The sequence below is a fragment of the Delphinus delphis genome, chromosome 14 (assembly GCF_949987515.2).
Source record: "Delphinus delphis chromosome 14, mDelDel1.2, whole genome shotgun sequence".
NCBI lineage: Eukaryota > Metazoa > Chordata > Mammalia > Artiodactyla > Delphinidae > Delphinus > Delphinus delphis.
The window spans coordinates 27149939-27171885 of record NC_082696.1 but is presented as its reverse complement, the minus strand read 5'-3'; the positions used below and the strand labels follow the sequence as shown (position 1 = coordinate 27171885).

Below are 21947 nucleotides of genomic sequence, written 5' to 3'. Positions count from 1 at the left end.
ACCAACATGTGACTTAAACCATGTTTTCAATATGTAAATCCTTGGGGATAATCACCTTAGAAGGCACAATGATGTAGTTAAATACTGCATCTCCATGCAGAATCGCTGTGAATGACAGCTCCTACTACAGACTGGCGCAAGGGTGTTACGTAGGTAACGCAATCCAACATCATGAGCAGTTTTGCCACTGGTGATTTCCCAAGATGGAGAACAACTTCTGATAGAGTCCTGCCCACCACCCCTCCCTGCCAAAATTCCATTCCTCCCTTAATTTGCATAGTAGTTGCATTCCTGAAAAAGGAATATTAAACTTTGCAAAAGAATATTTTGTGCTTGTATGTAAAACAAGGAAACAGGATTAGGTTCCAGGTTCAGATAATTATAAACAGACTTTTCACCTACATGAATACCTGAGTGGCCATTGAAAAGTTGGAACAAGATACAGGACAACTCTTTGATGTGTGGAACTGTCCCACACCCTTCAGCACATCCAGTGTTCCTGGCTCCCTACCACTGAATTCCGTTCAGGCTCTTTCTGTCGTTGTGGTGACCAAAAATGCCCCCAACATTTCCCAAGTGCCTCCCACGCTGATCTCATAAATCCAGTAGCGCTCCTGGGTTTCGCTGTTTAAGCTCTTCACTGCTAACTAATGGGTAGTCATTAATGCACTTTGAGCTTTCTGTTTATCAGTGATAGCATTTGGTTCTAAAGTATCTTAAATATAAAACATTAGCTCTATGGCTTCTAAAGCAACTATAAAAATATTCTATTTTATTATTATTACAGGAGTTTTATTGTTTACAGCTTGTTAACTGGAAAGTTTGTTGGCTTACAGTTGGTAAAGAATAAGTACTCAACGTAAATTTCAGAGAGTTTGTTGCTTTTACGAAAAATATTTCAGAGTTGGGGCTCCTGAAAGAATCTGAAATTCAATATAGCTAGAAATCTGGTTACTGAAAATCGGATACTTTCCGAATTATCTAAGCCTCCTAGGGCTGCAAATTTTGACAGCATAGCTTTAAAAGCAGATTCTTGGCATAATTTTGAGTGGGTTTTGACCAAGTCATGCTGAGAAATTTGCAACTGCAGCATTCATTGGGATGTACAAGAAAGAGAAAAAAAAAATTAATGAAAACTTTCCAGGGTGAGGGACCTTAAACTTAACTGAACTTCTGAACTTTACGCCCTGTTGTGATCTTTCTGACACTTTGAAGAATCGTTCTGGAGAGTCTCCAGAGAGCACACTCCTCACTCTTCATTCTTAAACAGTGTGAAATCTGTCAACCCAACCAGGTCATCAAGAGGGCAGAGTGTGACTTGTCATAGAGAGGGATGTTCTCTAGGACACTGAAGAAGCTGGGCAGATTTTGCTTTTTACCAAGAGCGAGACCCTGGCTTTTTGAGAAAGGGACTGATTTCTATACATTGGGAAAGCCGGCTTAGCACATACACTTGAATCAAACACAAGCTACCCAAGTGACATTTGACATCCATCCTCTTAATTCTTATCAGAAAGCTGATCATTGAAAACAACTAACAGAGCTTTATTTGCAGAAAATGAAAAGTTTAAAACACCTCAGCTGAAGCAGAACCTGATTTTTTAAAATTATTAATTCTATTGTGGGAGACAAAGAAACAATATCAGTTACTGAGAGGTGGGAACTCTTGATGCCTCTTCTTCTACTTGTTCTAGGTTTTTGTTGTTTTGGGTTTTTTTAACCGAGTTCTTTAACCTTTCGGTACTCTGTTTCTCTGCTTATAAACTTGGAATGAGGATAGCTATTATTAGTTCAGGGTTTTGTTGTTGTTGTTGGAGAACTGGGAACTCTGGGCAAAATTACCAAATCGATGAAGTTTTTCTTTGACTTTCACACCTTCTTTAACTCATTCCATTGTGCTAAATGCTGGGGATTAAAAGGTCATTAAGGCATAGCTCCTGCCCTCAAGGAACTAACATTTTAGTGGGTGAGAAAACAAGTAAATATGACAATTCTGCCGTGCATGAATAACTGCTTTGCTGAACAGAGAGGTGGGGTTGCTATGGGAACCCAGTGCAGAACATCAGCCACCACTGGGAAGGATGGAGAAGACTTTCCAACATCCTCTATCTCCTCTCTCAGCCTCTCCACCCCAACTTCCAGCTCTCCCCAAAGCAGAGGCTGCCCTTCTGAGATAGAACCCCAAGCTTGAGACTGTTCCTTCTGCCCCTTCCATCAGAATCTGTTTGATGTTGCCTATCTAATTGTGAACTAAGTCAACTAAGGTATTCATTGATTGGTTAAGTGACTCTTCCCAGATGACAGTTGCATTCTGACTAGGGCTGTCCTTACCCATTCCACTAATCTTTATTGAGCATGCACTGTGTGGATTAATTTCAATTCTTTTACCCAGAAGACTGATGAATGGGAAAACCAAGGCTTGAGCCTGGTAAGCTCACTATAGACCAAAGGCTCTTTCCTTGGAATTACACTCTTTTATCACAGTCTGTTGGCTCTGCCTAGCTAGATAGCCCCACTGGCTGAGACTCCAAGTAGAGCGGTAGGATCGTGCTAACACGGCTCACCTACGTGAAGAAGGGACAAACGCTGGCACAAGCACCATCACGGCGTCATAGCCGCTCCTGGAGACCCAGACACCCTGAGGGCACTGCTTAGTTACCCAGCGACACTAGCTGCCTGCTAGAAGGGCAGTTGGAGGTCCCAAGAGAGTAGAGATATCACCCTCCAAAGCCAGGATTACAGTTTTCTACTATTACTGCCGTGGAGGAACAGGAGTGGGCTCCCCTCTTGACAGGGAACTCTCTGAGGGGAAGAGGCCATATCATCATCATCTCTCACCCCCAACACCACCCAGCGTCTGGACCAAAGTAAACCCTTATTTAATGTTTGGAGAAGGAAAGGAAGGAAGAAAGAAGGAAAGGGAAAGGAAGGGGAGGGAAGGAAAAGGAGAGATGAGCTTTTGAGACAATCACGGACAGTCCTTCTTTGGGTCTCTCCACAAGTCCTTTAGCTGAACTGATTCCACAGCTGTCATGTCTCTGCCTTCCCTCCCTCTCTGCCTCTTCCTTCAGGCGCGTCAATTAAACTCTTCGCTCTGAGCAATCCAGTGCTAAAGAGGAACGATGGGGAAGGCAAGAGAAACCTCAGCACAGACACTTCATATACTTCTTCGTGCATTTCTTTGTCACTCCACTTTCACTCCTTGCCATTTGCATCTCCACAGCTCCTACTTGAGTGGGGTTTTCTACAGCTTTACCAGGTTGTACGTATATTCACTTTTTTTTTTTTTAACACAGGCTGCTATAAACTTGTTTTTAGAGCTCTATGGACTCTATAGTCCTAAGAATAAGAACATATTTCTTACTGACTACTCTACCCCTGCAGTTAGGCTTCACCTCATCTGGAAGAACATGCAAGACCCAGTCCATTGCCAGGAAAAACATGACCTCATTGGTAGGAAATCGCAAACCCATGTGGGACTCAGAGGGTGCTACAACAAATTCCTTACATTTCTTCTCAGATTGGCTTTCGTTAGTACAGAGACCACCTCCAACGGGTGCTTGTATGTCCCTCCTCTTTTTTTTTTTCTCTACGCGGGCCCCTCACCGCTGCGGCCTCTCCCGCCGCGGAGCACAGGCTCCGGACGCGCAGCCCCAGCGGCCACGGCTCACAGGCCCAGCCGCTCCGCGGCATGTGGGATCTTCCCGGACCGGGGCACGAACCCGCGCGCCCCGCACCGGCAGGCGGACTCTCAACCACTGCGCCACCAGGGAAGCCCTGTCCCTCCTCTTTTGACCTCCCTTCTTCATTCCTTTTCTCCTGCTCTGTCCTCTCACCCTCTCCACCCTGCCACGTCCCCTACGTACATCCCAGGCACCATCTAGCCTCTATCCCTTGTGGAAAGATAGGCTTCTGACTCCATCCAGGGCAAGGGGCAAAGTGAATCATCATATTCTTGAGCGTAGAGCCCACTAGACAAATAATCTTTCTCTTGCTCATATTTTCCACTTTATATGATAATTTCGAGGCATTTTTATATTGAAGTATCCCTTACCCACCACAGCTGAAGTAGAAACAAAAGTAATGAAGGTGATGACGAGGCCATCCCACCACCTTCCTCTGAGTAGTTGAGGGCAGAAACACTGTCTTGAAAATTCTGTGGATTCAAGTGCACAGTAGCTTGCACAGAGTAAGTGCTCAATGAATATCTGTGGGTGGGGCTTTCCCAGTGTTTACCACACTGCTTAGATCTAAGCACCAAGAGAGACTCAGAAAAAAACCAGCCAATTCATGCCTAAAGGACTTCATTTTCATTCAGTGACACCTACCAAAGTATATTAGATATTTATTAAATAACCATTCCTGGTTAGAATATTATTTAACATTATAGAGGTAATTAGAAATATTCAGAAAACACATAAAAGATAGATGTGTCTTCTAGAGGGAAGAAGACAGGAGAAAAGGAGAGAAAGCCCACGGGCCACGTGAAACAAGTGTAAGATTACGCTCTCAGACCACGTCGGAATCAGCAGACGCCCTTCAGGTAAAAATCCTAGGAGACTTTAAGGCCCGGCTCAGAAATGGTTAAACACGAGGCCTGTGTGCATCCTGTCACAGTTTTATTTTGAGCAGCCTGTTTGCCCAAGTACCTCCCACTCTTTCCCTTCCCCAGAAACTGCCGCTCTGTTCTATGTACACAACAAAAATGTTTGTCTTTTCCAAAGCTTGAGGTACTAACCAATGTCTGTGAATTTCTTTGTGTAATAACATAATAATCAAATCACATTTAAGTCAGTGTCAGTAATACATGTGTTTTCAATTTTAAAACCCACAAGTGATTTATTATTTACCTCCCAATATTCCATTTGTACATTTAGTGAGAGAAACAGGAAAGTTACATACAAAGAATCACTTCCAAGTTTTGCTATGAATTTATTCCTCTGGTTGTTTTCTGTTTATTTTACAGGTTGTCTTTCAATATTAGCCCTACAGTATTTCTCACTCTGACATTCCTGTTCAATGATACCGATTTTAATCTTCAACCTTTAAATCTTTGTTTTTAAAACACTTGTATTTAAAACACAATGTATGAATTACATTGAAATGTCCGTCTTTTGCTTTTGTTTTACTATGTTTTTAAAAAAGGAAGGAAATCTGAGATTCCTTGAGCACTGATGCATCACTGTGCCTCAGGGAAAATAGGATCCCGTGCTGGACTGCCCCATGTCCCCTATCCTTTGTCCTTTCCTATAAAGAGCAGAATATAATGAACAGAGCATCTTGAAAGATCAGATAGACCAGGGTTCCAGTCCCTGCTCTGCTACTTATCAGTTGTGCAACTTTGGATAAATTAGTAAACTTTTCCAAATCCATTGCTTCATCTGTAGAATATACCTAGTAATACCAGCTTCACAATACCCACTTTTCTGAAAATTAAGTAGGATGACATATGTAAACTAACTAGTAGGTGCTCAATATTTCTTAGTCCCATCACCCCCTTGCCCCAAGCCCTGTTTTTGCTTGGAATAGGAGGCCAGGGGTGCTTGTTCTAGATTAAGTATATCAGTTATACCTTTGGGGACAGTTCAGGTACCCATGCAAGTGGACACTGGAATAACCATCTAAAACAATTCCTTCTTCTCTCTGATCTAACTCAATATGGAAATCTATAGCTTTCCATGGCCTGTTAATGGTGTCTTAGTGGGAGCGTTTCCTTAACAGTGTCCTACACCAAGAGCTGCAGATGTGATTACAACTAAGATGCCACTGTAACCCACAGACAGCCATGTGCCATAAGAGACAAATCTCAATGTACAAGTAAAAATCTCAGGCTTTACTAGAGTGGATATTTGCATTTAAAGAGTTATATTCCACCTTCATATAATACCCACTTGATTCAATCCATTGAATCAGAGGATTCACTCAAGTGAACTATAATTCAAGCAGCTGTCGTAACCCATAAAGAGAAAGGAATTCACTTAGATGAACTTCCTTTCCAAAGAATAAAATATAAATGATCCTTTTCCGAAAGCTTTTGGAGATCCATGTTCCTATCCAGGCCTCTACTGATGGATACACTTAGTACTAATCTACCACTGTTCTAAAAATATACTTAAAATCATTTCAGAAAACTCAACAAATTCAGAAAAGAAATAGAAGTTCAAGTTCTTCTGCACAGCAGATCACCCTGTTATTTGTTGTGTAAGATGAATGAATCTTCCCTGCTCTGGACAATTCATTCAATTCAACAACTCTGTGGTGGTATCTATCATGAGAAAGACAATGTGCCACAGGAGAAAGGAAAAATAAAAAGTTTATATCTCAACCAATCACCTTATTCCATAAAGAATATGTGAGATATATAGATATATATAGATATATATACACAATGGAATATTACTCAGCCATAAAAAAGGATGAAACAATGCCATTTGCAGCAACATGGATAGACCTAGAGATTGTTATGTTAAGTGAAGTAAGTCAGAAAGAGAAAGACAAATACCATATGTTATCACTTATATGTGGAATCTTAAAAAATGATACAAATGAACTTGTTTACAAAACAGAAATAGACTCACAGATACAGAAAGAAAATTTATGGTTACCAACAGTGATGGGGTGGAAGGGGACAGGGAGAGATAAATTAGGAGTTTGGGATTAACATATACACACTACTATATATAAAACAGATAAACAACAAGTACCTACTGTATAGCACAGGGAGCTATATTCAGTATCTTGTAATAATCTATAATGGAAAAGATTCTGAAAAAAGAATAGATGTATATATGTGTATAACTGAATCACTTTGCTGTACACCTGAAACTAACACAACATTATAAATCAACTATACTTCCATTTTTTTTAATGGTTAAAAATTAATAATAAATAATCACCTATTCCTTCATTCCCTCATTCAATGAACACCTTTTAAGCCAGCCACCGTACTGTACAAGACATGATCCTAGCCTGACAGGGCTTACAGTAGTGTGTGCAGCAACTGCTACATAGCAGGAGAGCTAAGAACGCAGGTTACTCCAATACCAACTGTAAAGCATTAGGGGGACTCACAGAGGATCTGAATGCATCTGACTGGGAAGTGAGAAGGAATTACTTGAGGTGGGCTATTGAAAGGCTGATGGCATTTCAATAGATGGAGATAGTATTCAACTGAGAAGGAGTATGGGAATCATACAGAAGTTTGAGGGACCTGGCAGGGGAAAAAACAGCAAAAACAGAGACCTATCTATCTGCAAGGGGACTGGTGGGAGACAAAAATGGAAAACTAAGTTGGCATCACATTGTGGAGGACCATGAATACCAGAATAAATATTATAAATATAACTAAGTAGACATTGGGGAGCCAGTGAAGAATTTGGAGTGGGGTGGGGGGTGCTGACATGGTAGGAGTTGAGCTTGGAGAATAAATCTGTCAGTGGTAGGTGAGAGAGATTGGAGGGGACAACTGGAGACAATCACAGGGTTAGTCTACTCTCCTGGGGCGGGGAGTGTAGACCAGCAGACAGAGTGAAAGGCAAGGAGCAGACGTACATTACAACACACATCTGGAATTTCTGTAATGAAATATAACAATCCAAACACATATCACCAGATAAAAGACCACACTTATTTTAAATATATGCTGAGAACTAGGGAGTTAATGCAGCAGTTTTTAACCTCTGGAGACTTAGAATCAACTGAAAGTTTGGTCACCTCAATTTGCTCACCACAAACCATTGCCCTCAAAATTTGGGATTTGCTAAACATTTCAAACTCTGAGAAGCAGAGGGTTCAATAAAACCACATTGTGCCTGGCACATATTTCTCCTTTAAAACTGAGGAAATTTGATCTGCTTACTAATTCATTTAAATTTCATTCAAACTGGGATTTTGAAAAACCTCTCTATTGCCCAGAGAAATCTTAAGAGCTTATTTTTAAAGACTTTTCCCCTCCTTACAAAAAGGAAATAATAGTTTTCCAACTATCCCTGAACCCCAGAAGTTAGAGATTCGTAATCCATGGGTTGGAATGGAATTTTTGGTAGGCAAAACAATAGACTAAAACCAGCACATTTTGCCAAAACCCAGTGCATTGGATGGTTGAGGAGGACAAGAATTTTGACCCTCTTGAATACTTTCTGAGCACGTTTTCTAGAAATGAAGCAGCAGGTGTGGGTACAGTGAACTGGGGGAGTTTATTCTATGACTCATGTCAGCCATATTGGTCTTCTCTTCACTGTCAAGAACATAAAAGAGAAATGGCAATTTTTTTTTAATCTTAAAACAACAATTTATTATTGCTTATGAGTCTGAGGGCCAGCTGGGTGATTTGGTCCTGGCTGGACATCTGCAGTTGACCCTTCACTTTTGTTCATTAAAAAAGTTTTTTAAGTGAAAATATAATACACACACAGAAAAGTGCACATACCATGAGACTGCAGCCTGATAAATTTCCACAAGCTGATCACACCAGTGCAACGAGCACACGGATAAGCTACAGCACCCAAGACTCCCCTAGTGTCTCCTTTCAGGTATTTACCTTCCAAAAATAACCACTGTTCTCAATCTGTCACCATAGCTTGGTTTGGGAAATGGCAATTTTAAAAAATAAACATGGGAAATACAGATCAATGGCACAGGATAGAGCCCAGAGATAAACCCACGCACATATGGTCACCTTACCTTCGATAAAGGAGGCAAGAATATACAGTGGAGAAAAGACAGCCTCTTCAATAAGTGGTGCTGGGAAAACTGCGCAGCTACATGTAAAAGTATGAAATTAGAACATTCCCTAACACCATACACAAAAATAAACTCAAAATGGATTAAAGACCTCAATGTAAGGCCAGACACTCTCAAACTCTTAGAGGAAAACATAGGCAGAACACTCTATGACATAAACCACAGCAAGATCCTTTTTGACCCACCTCCTAGAGAAATGGAAATAAAAACAAAAAGAAACAAATGGGACCCAATGAAACTTAAAAGCTTTTGCACAGCAAAGGAAACCAAAAAGAGGAAAAGACAACCCTCAGAATGGGAGAAAATATTTGCAAATGCAGCAACTGACAATCTCCAAAATTTACAAGCAGCTCATGCAGCTCAATATCAAAAAAACAAACAACCCAATCCAAAAATGGGCAGAAGACCTAAATAGACATTTCTCCAAAGAAGATATACAGATTGCCAGCAAACACATGAAAGAATGCTCAACATCATTAATCATTAGAGAAATGCAAATCAAAACTACAATGAGATATCATCTCACACTGGTCAGAATGGCCATCATCAAAAAATTTACAAACAATAAATGCTGGAGAGGGTGTGGAGAAAAGGGAACCCTCTTGCACTGTTGGTGGGAAGGTAAATTGATACAGCCACTATGGAGAACAGTATGGAGGTTCCTTAAAAAACTAAAAATAGAACTACCATACGACCCAGCAATCCCACTACTGGGCATATACCCTGAGAAAACCATAATTCAAAAAGAGTCATGTACCACAATGTTCATTGCAGCTCTATTTACAATAGCCAGGACATGGAAGCAACCTAAGTGTCCATCGACAGATGAATGGATAAAGAAGATATGGCACATATATACAATGGAATATTACTCAGCCATGAAAAGAAACGAAATTGAGTTATTTGTAGTGAGGTGGATGGACCTAGAGTCTGTCATACAGAGTGAAGTAAGTCAGAAAGAGAAAAACAAATATGGTATGCTAACACGTATATATGGAATCTAAGAAAAAAAAAAAAGTTCATGAAGAACCTAGGGGCAAGACAGGAATAAAGACACAGACCTACTAGAGAATGGACTTGAAGATATGGGGAGGGGGAAGGGTAAGCTGTGACAAAGTGAGAGAGTGGCATGGACATATATACACTACTAAACGTAAAATAGATAGCTAGTGGGAAGCAGCCGCATAGCACAGGGAGATCAGCTTGGTGTTTTGCGACCACCTAGAGGAGTGAGACAGGGAGGGTGAGAGGGAGGGAGATGCAAGAGGGAAGAGATATGGGATCATATGTATATGTACAACTGATTCACTTTGTTATAAAGCAGAAACTAACACACCATTGTAAAGCAATTATACCCCAATAAAAATTTTTAAAAATAAAATAAAATAAATAAACAAGTTAGAAAGTAGAGCTAGAGAAACAATTCTCCTTTTGCCTTAAAGAAGACTCCTCTTCCTCCACCTCTTCCCACTCTGTGGCAGTGTTGAAGCAAAACTCTTCTTCTAGTGACAGCCATCAAGAAGTCGTGAGTATTTGTCATACGTAGAAGAGCTAATGATGTGCAGCTTTAATACATCTCTGTCCAAGACCTGAGTTTAGAAAACTTAAAATAACTTAGCTCCTTTTAACCCAAATTGATTTTCCAACTTCAAGTTAAATTTTAAGGTAATGATGAGTTTTCTTTTGGTTTGGGTTTGTTTTCCTTTTGTTTCTTTCCTTTTGTGTGTGTGTGTGTTTATTATTGTTAATGTTACGTTGTGTGTATTTTTGTTTGTTTTTTGATATCACAACTGATTTTCTCACTTTTCTATTAAAGACCTTAGAAAATGCTCCAGATTAAATTCTCCAGAAGGAATTTAATTTACATTTTATCTCAATCCAATTACTCCAGGATCTCAAAGGTCACTTGTACTGACTTTGTCTTAAATATATGTTGACCCACGTGAGAACAGTCTCCACACTTCATGTTACAGGAGAAATAATATCTTTGGTCATTATTAGTTTCTATGCACCATTTTCTGACTGCTGGCAATACGTACAGGAAAAATAAACAAATATGGTCATTTATGAGCACTGATGATTTTTGAAAGATCGGGATAGACATGGTATTTTCTTTTCTTTTTAACATTTAATACCCCCTTCACCCATTTCTCTCACCCCCACCCACCACCTCTGGCAACCACCAATCTGTTCCTTATATTTATGAGCTTGATTTTTTTTTGGATTCCACATATAAGGGAGATTATACGGCTTTGTCTTCCTCTGACTGATTTGTTCCACTTAGCATAATGCCCCTGACGTCCATCCATATTGTCACAAATGGCAACACCATTTATTGAAGAGAATCTTTTCCCTGTTGTATAATTTTGGCTCCTTTGTCATAAATTAATTGACCATATATGTTAAGGGTTTATTTCTAGGTTCTCTATTATGTTCCATTGATCTATTTGTCTGTTTTTATGCCAATACCATACTGTGTAATTACTATAGCTTTGTAAAATAGTTTGAAATCAGCAAGTGTGATGCCTCCAGCTTTGTTCTTCTTTCTCAATGTTGTTTTTTCCTATCCAGGATCTTTTGTGGTTTTCAGATTGTTTGTTCTATTTCTGTGAAGGATGTCATTAGAATTTTGATAGGAATTGCATTGAATCTGTAGGATGCTTTAGGTAGTATGTAAATTGTAACACTATTAATTCTTCCAGTTGATGAGCACAGAATATCCTTCCATTTATTTGTCTCCAAATTTTTTTATTAACGTCTTGCAATTTTTAGTATACAGATTTTTCACCTCCCTCGTTATTGCTCGGCATTTTATTCTTTTTAATTGTATATGGGATTACAATTGTATATGGGATTGTTTTCTTAATTTCTCATTCTGATAGTTTGTTATTAGCGTACAGAATGGCAGCAGATCTCTGTGTATTGATTTTTTATCTGGCAACTTTACTGAATTCAATTATTCTAAGAGTTTTCTGATGGAGTCTTTAGGGTTTTCTATATATATCATGTATCAAAATCATAATATCATTTCTATATTTTAAAGCATCTGGTTATTTTAGGAAGAAATGGAGACTTTAATGTCTAGAGATACTAATCTGTGAAAGCTGGGATTTGACTGAAGCACATGAAACTGAAGTCTTTAATACATGTTGAAATGAGCACTAGTCTCATTCAGCACCTCGTCAAAAAAACTAGAAGTCCACATTATACACTTTTGAAATCCACTGATATTGTTTTCTACACATAACCTCTTTACTAGGTTTTTTTTCAATTTTTTAAAGTAGTCTACTTAAAAATTATATCTACAGGGAAACTGCATCTTAGCATGTGGTTGTTTCAATCTTAAAACCCTCATGAATGTTTTCAAGAAAATTGCCATCCTGGACAACTCCACTAACCTTCCCACTTTGCAGGAATCCTGAATCCTAAACTAGTAGAATTGGCAATAAAAGAGAAAGAGTTATACTGTAAATCTGCTATTTGTGCTTCAGGGCCCCTAAAATCACACTAACTAACTTTTTTCATCTTTTTTAAAAACTACATATTTAAAACTAGAATCTCAACCTGATTTCTCCAAGACTCATCATTCTTGAACTTAAAACTGGAGCACAGACACAGGAAAGTTATTTAATTCCATCATCATATATTTAACACCTATATCTTGCAGTATATTGTGGAAATTCAAAGAAAACTAGCAGGAATCTGGCCTCTGAGAGCTTACAGCCTAATAAGAAAGTAAGATGTGTAAATAAATTTGCAGTCACACGGGGCACAATGTTATAGTGGAGGTCACTCACAGGAAATGGCAGTAGCAGGAGGACATGGTCCCTGGAACTCCGTTTGCGGGGTTGAGAAAATGATTTTAAAAGCTAAGGTACAGGGACTTCCCTGGTGTCACAGTGGTTGAGAATCTGCCTGCCAATGCAGGGAACACGGGTTTGAGCCCTGGTCAGGGAAGATCCCACATGCTGCGGAGCAACTAAACCCGTGCGCCACAACTATTGAGCCTGCGCTCTAGAGCCCTCGAGCCACAACTGCTGAAGCCCACGCACCCAGAGCCCAAGCTCTGCAACAAGAGAAGCCACCGCAATTAGAAGCCCGCGCACTGCCCCCGCTCGCGGCAGCTAGAGAAAATCCGCGCACAGCAACTAAGACCCAACAATGAAGACCCAATGCAGCCAAAAATAAATAAATAAATTTTTCCAAAAAAAGCTAACGTACAAGTGTAAGTTTTAGAATCACACTTTACAAATTGGCTTATTATTTTAAAATGATATTTCTATAAACTAATTGAGAACTGATTCAGATTAAAGCAACAAATTTTGTATGGAGCTTCCATTATGAGCAAGATTATGCACTAGATACAAAGGGTTACAAAGTTTGATAAGATGGTTTCTGACCTAGAGGAGTAATAAGTTATTTATACCAATATCTCTATAGTACGACATATTTAAAATCCTGTAAGAATATAGAAAGTATATGAATAGCCACTAACCCAGCAAGGAATTTCATTATAATTATTATGATATAACAATTATATATAATTATATAATACTTACATAATATATAAGTATTATAATTATTAGTACAATAATTATCAGATTAGGGCATTTATTTATTTATTTATTTATTTTGCGGTACGCAGGCCTCTCACTGTTGTGGCCTCTCCCCGTTGCGGAGCACAGGCTCCGGATGCGCAGGCTCAGCGGCCATGGCTCACAGGCCTAAACGCTCCGCGGCATGTGGGATCTTTCAGGACAGGGGCACGAACCCGTGTCCCCTGCATCGGCAGGCGGACTCTCAACCACTGCGCCACCAGGGAAGCCCTAGGGCATTTATTAATAACATTATTTTAAGTATTCAGTAGAATTAATGCTCTGAAAGTATTGCTATTAGGTTTGTGGAGTTGGGTCTCCATGTTTGCTTGAAGCAAGTTCTGCTCATTTAAACCTAAAAGCGCTTTTTGTTCTTACTATCACCTGAGCTACTTCTGCACCAATTACTAACTATTCAAATTCTGGGAACAGTAGATACAGACATTGCTGGAGAACTATGTATACAGTCGACAGAAACAGCCTCATCATATAAGTGTGCTTATAACTTTTTTTATCCCAGATACTTATTCTAGGTTTAAGATTTCTCCAAGTACCAAAATTTATCAGCCCCCCGTAAAGAGAATATGCCATAGAGAAGATACTCAAAATGAAAATAATTTTTATTAACATTTTTTGCATTTAAGCCGACCCCAACTTGTGAAATTTAAAACTTACCATATCAGCAGTGCCAATATAAACTTCATAACCCTAAAATTAGTTTCTAAATAGTGCAGAAATGTGTTAATATGCACAATTTGCGAAATTTGTAAATGAACAAGTGAACAGAAAATGAATTTCACAATCAGGGTCAATGTGCACATAGATTAGGCAATGAAACATTCTGGAGCACCATTTTGTAACTGTTCCAAATGAGACTATGGAGACCCATAGCCTATAAAATAACAAAATCCAAACAAAAAACACCATTAAGATAGCTGTGAATGCCTTTAAATAATAAGGGTTTAATTATATAAAAGTATTAAATAAACCCAGTATTTTATTATTACGTACATTGTTAAGATTCTTTAAATTTTTGCAAGCTGATTTTAACTGAACTATCTGCAAAATTTAGCTTAGCTAGTCGTTTAAATTTCTTTCCAGAAATGCCTATCACTTACCCCTAATAGTAAAAGCAAAAATATGCTAGTTATTCACTGAAAGTCCTTTTGGAAACAAATGTGTCAGGTCTTATTCAATAACTGTATAAAACATTTTGGCACTTCGAAAAGTAATACTTAGGATTATTATACAGCATGGTGATTTATTCACAATTTGTTCTTTATATGGATTTTTTCTCCCAACTATACCTTCAGTTTATATCCTACTTTTCCGTTATCTCACAGCACAAAATGCTCCCTAAATGACAGTTGATAAATTAGTTATCAGTATTGTTTTAAAATAAATTTATTTTTCTTTCATTATGGAATGCTCTTCTTCTTTAGAGAGCTACCTTGAGGATTTTATTTTTCATTTAGCTTTATGAACGTCCTCACATAAGAAAATTAAGCCCTATTGTTTTTATAAATGGTCACCCAGCATCACTTCTGAATTATTTTCTTGTGCATTAAGGAATAACCCAGATAGCAGTACTAAATGGCATAGTCATGACTTGCCTTGGTATTTTAGAAAATATTGGCCACCAATGAATACTGTAACTTGGCAGATATCTACCTGCTCATCTCAGACAATAAGTTTGAAATTGCACAAGTAACAATACACATCATTACAGCTAATTGGTTCCAAAACTTTGAAACTCTCACGGTGAATGACATTATATGCTACATTTTTTTAACCTACACACTACCATAAAAAATTAAGTATGAGAAGTTTTTATAAATAAATCTATCTATACATAGATTTATTTCAATATTAAATATATTTTACATTATCTGAGCTTTTGCTGCAAAGATGCAAGACAGGGCCAAAACTAGGTTGGGACAAGTGAGGCACTTATCTCAGGCTCAAAATTTTAGAAGGTACCAAATAATTCAGTAATTAAAATATTTCATTTTTTAACATAATATTTTTAAAATAAAAATTAGGACAAAAAATATCAAAAATTGAAATAAAGATTGAAAGAGATATACATTATCATGTTGGTAGACTATCATCTATTTGAAAATAATAAGTAGGGAAGGAGAGAATCTTGCTGTTTTCCTCTTTGATTAAGGAAAGAAAACGGCTCTCAACTTGATATCTCCAGCTCACAGCATCATTAGATTAGCAATATTTGAGTCAAAATGATAATTTTAGTGGCTAAAAACCATTGTTTCCTATCACCTATACTTACTGTATATGACAAGTGTCATTATCTTAACTATGACTCTGCTTAAAATATTATACCACCTGCAAAGCTGAATGGAAGTTGACAAAGAAATAATCCATAATTTCAATTTGCTATGTTCGTGGCATATTTCCATAATCCAGTCTTAAGTTGCTTGCTTTACATTCTATTATGTAAACACAGCATGCTCTCAGCCACATAGGAGATTCTCTTTTAGTATTTTAAAATTGGGCGATTTTCATAGACTATAAGAAAAAAAGGAATAGATCATTGTATGGATATTTCCTTTTAGGTTTACATAACACAGGAATAATTAATTTCATTTCTTTACTGACACACTTGATTTCATTCTATATAGTTCTATATAGAAATATCGCCAAGTTTCTTTGCTCCCCTACGTAGCAAAACTCCTTGAGAGCTGAATATACTCCATGTCATTGCCTCAGATTTCTCCCTTCCCATTCCCTCTCTTTTTAGACTCTTTATTACAAAATAACTTCAGATTTATAGAAAATTTGCAAAAACGGAGCAAAGAACATTCATATACCCTTTACCCAGATGCACCAATTATTGTATTTTGCCCAATTTGCCTTGCTGCTACTTTCTTCGTAACCACTTGAGAGTTTGTTGTACACAGCATGCCCCTTTATCCCTAAATATTTCAGCATGTATTTTCTAAGAACAAGGGATTCTTTCATGTAACCACAGTTCAGCTATGCAATTCAAGACATTTATAGATAGGATATTATTATCTCATACACAAGTCCATATCGAAATTTTACAAATTGTCCTAATAATGTCATTTATGGAAATTTTTTTCTGATCCAGGATCCGGTCTGGAGCCGTGCATTGCATTTAGCGCACTATATCTGGTATCCATTATTATGAAACAATACCTGAGGTTCTCTTTGCCTTTTATGACATTGACTTTTTTTTTAAGAGTACAGGCCGAGTGTTCACTTATAGAGTATGCTTCAGCTTGGGTTTTTCTAATGTTTTCTCTTTTGGGGGATGGGATGTGCATTTGGGGCAGGAACACTGAATAGGTGATGTTGTGTCCTCAGTGAATTACATCAGGAAGAGTAAGATGCCAGCTTTTCCTATGACCGGTGATGTTAACTTTGAATAGTTAGTGAAGATGGTGCCCCCTCTATATTTGTCCATTTTTTCTTTTCCGATTAATAAGTTATCTGTGAAGAGATACTTTGATGCTGTGTAATTATCCTGTTGCTTTTTAAGCTTTCACTTAACAATTTTATTGTCCATTAATGATCTTGGCCTGAATCAGTTATTACTATAAAGGTTGCAAAATGGTAACTAACTCTTATTATTTCTTCTACCTTATTGGTCAGCACTCATTGCAAGGAAGAGCTTTCCCTTATTTATTTACTCGCTTGCTTACTAACGGTATGGACTGCTGGAGTCTTCTTTCAGTCGATGGTTTATAATCCACTCTTCTATTATCCATGCTGAGTTTCAGCTTTTCCCGTATTTGTTCAGAGGGACCCCCTTCACATTGTCTCCTCTGTCATTTTTCTATGAGCCCACCATTTTTTGAGCTCTCCCTTATTTTCTGGCATTACGAGAAGTTACAGTTCATCTTGATTCTGCCTGCCCGAGTCCTAGACTTGGCCATTTCACCAAGGTTATCTGGTTCATTTTAGTGATAACTTGTATTTAAATAACAAAATTTGAGTGCTAGATGTGCCTGTAGCTACTGGGTGTTGTTGCTTCTAAACATACAAATAACATGTGGTCTTTTCAGGGCATAGTTCAATGAATTTTGACAGATGTATACACCCATGGTCAATTCTCAGTCTTCATTATACTTGATCTATTAGCAGCATTTGAAACTGAGGATCAAATATTGCCTCCTTGCAATATTGTCTTCACTAGGCCTCCAGGAAATGATACTCTTGGTTTTCGTCCATCTCCGCAGGATAACTTCTTCTCAATCTCCTTTGGTTCTCTCTACTCTTCTCCACATCCTTTTAAGTTGAAGTACTCCAGAACTCAGATTCTGATGCTTTTCTCATCTGTAGTTACACTCCCTCCCTAGGTTAATCTCATCTGACAACTCCCAAATTTGTATCTCAAACCCAGTCTTCTCCCCCAAGCCCTGGATTTTTATATCCACTTACTTCTACTTGACATCTTCACCTGAATCTCCAATTGACATCCAAATGCAACATGTACAAAACTGAAATCCACCCACAGCTGCTCCACCTGTAGGCTTCCCCATCTCAGGTGATGGTAGCTCCATTCCCCCAGTTATTTAGGCCAAAAACTTGAAGGAACTCAAAGTATATTCAGAATCCCTCCACTTCTACTCTCCACTGTTCCCCCCATGATCTAACCGGCCGTCATTTCTTGCCTGGATTATTCCAATAGCTTCATAACAGATCTCACTGCATCAAAGCTTGCTGCTACAATCTCTTCTCAACACAGAAACCACAGTGACCCTTTTTAAATGTTAAGTGTTTCCATATTACTCTTCCTCTCAAAACTTTGTGGTGGTTTCACATTTCACTGACAGTAGAGCCCAAGCCATCACAATAGCTTTCAGGGCATAATTCTCACACACACACCCATTTTGCTCTATGACCACATCTCTTACTCCTTCCTCTTCCTTTCCTCCCCATCCACACTGAACTGCTGCTCACCCCACATGCCAGCCAACCAAGCACATTCCCACTCTAGGGTTATTCGAGCTGGTCCCTCTGTAAGGAAGGCATTTCCCCAGATATCTGCTCGGCCAGCTCCTTCATCTCCTTCAATTTTGATCAAATCGTAGCCTCTAATGAGGCCAACCCTGACTACGCTAACACAGAACCCTGGATCCCTCATTCCCTGTGTTTCTTCCTTCACCCTTTCACATACCAGCTTCTAATACATTTTTATACATTACTTCTTTTTTGTTGTTTATTGTTTATTGTCTATCTCTCTATGTTAGAACGCAAGCTTTTGAGGACAGGGATCTGTGTTTTGCTCACTGGAGGATCTAGGGATCTCACCAAGCATCTAGAACAGTGCCTGTTCCTTAGTAGCACTCAAAACTTTTTTTTTTTTTTTTTTTTTTGCGGTACGCGGGCCACTCACTGCTGTGGCCTCTCCCGTTGCGGAGCACAGGCTCCGGACGCGCAGCCTCAGTAGCCATGGCTCACGGGCCCAGCCGCTCCGCGGCATGTGGGATCTTCCCGGACCGGGACACGAACCCGTGTCCCCTGCATCGGCAGGCGGACTCTCAACCACTGTGCCACAAGGGAAGCCCAAAACTTTTTTTTTTTTTTTTGGCCATGCCAAGCAGCTTGCAGGATCTTAGTTCCCCGACCAGGGTTTGAACCCGGGCCCCAGCAGTGAAAGTGCCGAGTCCTAACCACTGGACCATCAGGGAATTCCCTCAAAACATTTTTTTTTTTTTTTTTTTTTTTGGCTACGTTGGGTCTTCCTTGCTGTGCACGGGCTTTCTCTAGTTGCAGCGAGCGGGGGCTAGTCTTCGTTGTCATGCACGGGCTTCTCATTGCGGTGGCTTCTCTTATTGCGGAGCATGGGCTCTAGGCACGCGGGCTTCAGTAGTTGTGGCTCAGGGGCTCTAGAACACAGGCTCAGTAGTTGTGGCGCACGGGCTTAGTTGCTCTGTGGCCTGTGGGATCTTCCTGGACCAGAGATCAAACCCGTGTCCCCTGCATTGGCAGGCAGATTCTTAACCACTGCACCACCAGGGAAGTCCCCCCTCAAAACATTTTTTTTAATGAATGAACCACTTTATCCTGTACCTTAACTTGATAAACAAATAGAAATGAGTGAGAAGCCATCAGTAGAATTGAGTCTATATATGCCATTTTTAATATTGATGTAAGCCTAAGCACCTAACTTCAGTTTACGCCTCTTATCTCCTTATGTTTTTGTTTACATCTCCCCACACATGAAATCTAGAACCATTTTAAAAATAAAAAGAATTTTAATCAGGTGGCATTTTCAGAAAGTAGTAGGTGTTGTCTGCCCTGAATTAAGTCCTTGCGTGCATAATTAATCCAAGTAACAAACTGAGTTTGGTCACTCCCTGCCCTTGGGGAGTGCCACATTGCTAAGGAGACCCTTGCCCATTGATTCCTGGGCTTCTAATATCCACCGTGATTTTGAGTTCTATAAAGGAAAAGGGGACATGGGAGGAGGCACGAGAGAACCCAAAATTTCTTTGTATATGAACTGTACGTTTTCCTACTAGGACTGTTCAGTTGACTCCAGATCTGAAATTGGCAGCAGACGTCACTTATGTGGCTGAGTGATTCAGAGAATTTCAGCTGAGATGAGACATACCTTGACAGACATTCAAATAATGTGCTTGGGGTATTTCTGGACAATCAACAGTCAAGTTTTAAAAGGCACATGTGACAGGAGTATTAAAATATCTGTACTGACAGGATCAGATTTTTATGGCCACCAGTAAAAGAGAATATACTCCATCAAGAAATAAGCACCCACTCTGCCTCATGTCATGGCAATCTAGGTCACTCTTGCGCTGAGATTTTTAATTCCTTTACCGCTGATGGTCCTGGGACATTAGGAAACATCTCCTCATGTCTAAGCTAGTGTATTCTCAGCTCTTCTAATTCAGGTGAAGGATTTCATCAGACTAGAGAGAGGATAGGATGAGAACGTGTTCTAAATTTTGGAACCTCAGCTCCAGTATAGCAGGAAAAACAGCATAACTGTTCCTTAAATGCATGCAGAAGGATGTGAATTCACTCACTAAGTTTACCAGCGTCATTAATAAGAAAATGAAGTTTTTAATTCATGTATTTCATGTCTTCCAAAATCAGTCAGAAATATCTCATTTTAATGAATGTAACATATACGAAATACCATTTTTTCTAGAAAAATTGCAAATGCAGAGTTAAATGGTCTGTATTAAGAAAGCACTGGAGAGCATCTCTTGGATTTCTCTCCTTTATATTGTACTTTGTAGTTTTACATAGTGGAGAAAAATGGGGCTTTTTAAATATATAACTTCTGAATTTGATTACTTTCCACAGATACAACACACTCAGGGGAAATTGGCACCAAAAAGAAGGTGAAAAGACTGTTAAGCTTTCAAAGATACTTCCATGCATCAAGGCTGCTTCGTGGAATTATACCGCAAGCGCCGCTCCACCTGCTGGATGAAGACTACCTTGGACAAGCAAGGGTGAGCTAGTTACCCCTCTGTCGCCTCATACCAGGCCAGTGGCTGAGAGCATGTGCCCCCCTCTACTCCCCATCCCTCCCACCCCCACCCCCCAATAGCGCCTAGGTTTGAGTCTTTACTTCTGTCACTGAAGAGCTCCGTGCCTCTGGACAGTTATTCAACACATCTGGACTTTTTCCTTAAATATAAAGTGAAGTAATAGAAACGCTCACCTCATAGGGGTGGTACAAGGATTAAACAAGGCAAAGCATGTTTGCATGCTTAATATACTCATGCCTAGCACATGCTAGCTATTTTGATTTTTATAAATGTGCAAAACACATTTGCACAACACTAAATAAAATGAAGTTTTGGACTGGCCGATTACCAGTGAAGGAATAAATTTTTTAACCCATTGAATTATCTCACCATAATAGCTACCCTGAAATTAACCCAGTAATTACCAACTCTTAATTCCACTTTAGGCTATCAATACAGTGCACTGTCTTTTTTATAATTTTTAATTTATTCAAAAAAATTTTACTAATTTGACAACTATTTTTGCAATGCATTGATCCAACAGAGGGTAGAAATCTAATGTGTGACAATCTAAAAAAAGTTCAAAGGTTATCTCTAGCCCAAACTCCCAAAGGAATTTAAATTTCAGGAATAAACCACCTCAGTTTAAACAGAAGTCAAAGGTAATATCTTATAGTTCCTATGATAAGGAATATTATGCTGTCTATATGCAATTAAGAAATACATTCTAATGGTATATACTATTAAGAAATAAGCAGCAAGTAATGTTAGAAGAACTAATTCCCCACATTAGGTCTACAAAAAGAAAGCAAATATCACTCCTTCTAACAGCCCAAGGTCTGAGATTGAGTGAATGGTTGGTTGGTTGGTTGTTTCATTTGGTGAGAGGAGGAGAAAGCAAGGCTAAGCTCCCAGTGCTGCAGCATCCATGACAGAGCACTCTCTGTGGGGACCTCTCAAGAAGGACAACGGTGAGATGTAGAAAGAACAACAGACCAGAGGTCAGGATCAGAGGTCAAATTTTGGCTCCGCCTTTAGAATTGTGTGACTTTTGGATAAAAACTCACTCAAACTAGACTTCACCAAAAACCTACTATCCCTTCATTTTTCTGATGCTGTT

The 21947-nt window shown here is 39.0% G+C and overlaps 1 protein-coding gene across 2 annotated transcripts in view; it reads left to right on the top strand.

Moving 5' to 3' along the window:
* Positions 1 to 21947, top strand: part of PDE7B (phosphodiesterase 7B) — a 221742-nt gene that overhangs the window by 157040 nt on the left and 42755 nt on the right. For both annotated transcript variants that reach the window (XM_060029923.1, XM_060029922.1), the window contains exon 3: positions 20658 to 20809. In XM_060029923.1, coding sequence (XP_059885906.1) covers positions 20658 to 20809 — 152 coding nt within the window. The remainder of the gene's footprint in view (positions 1 to 20657; positions 20810 to 21947) is intronic.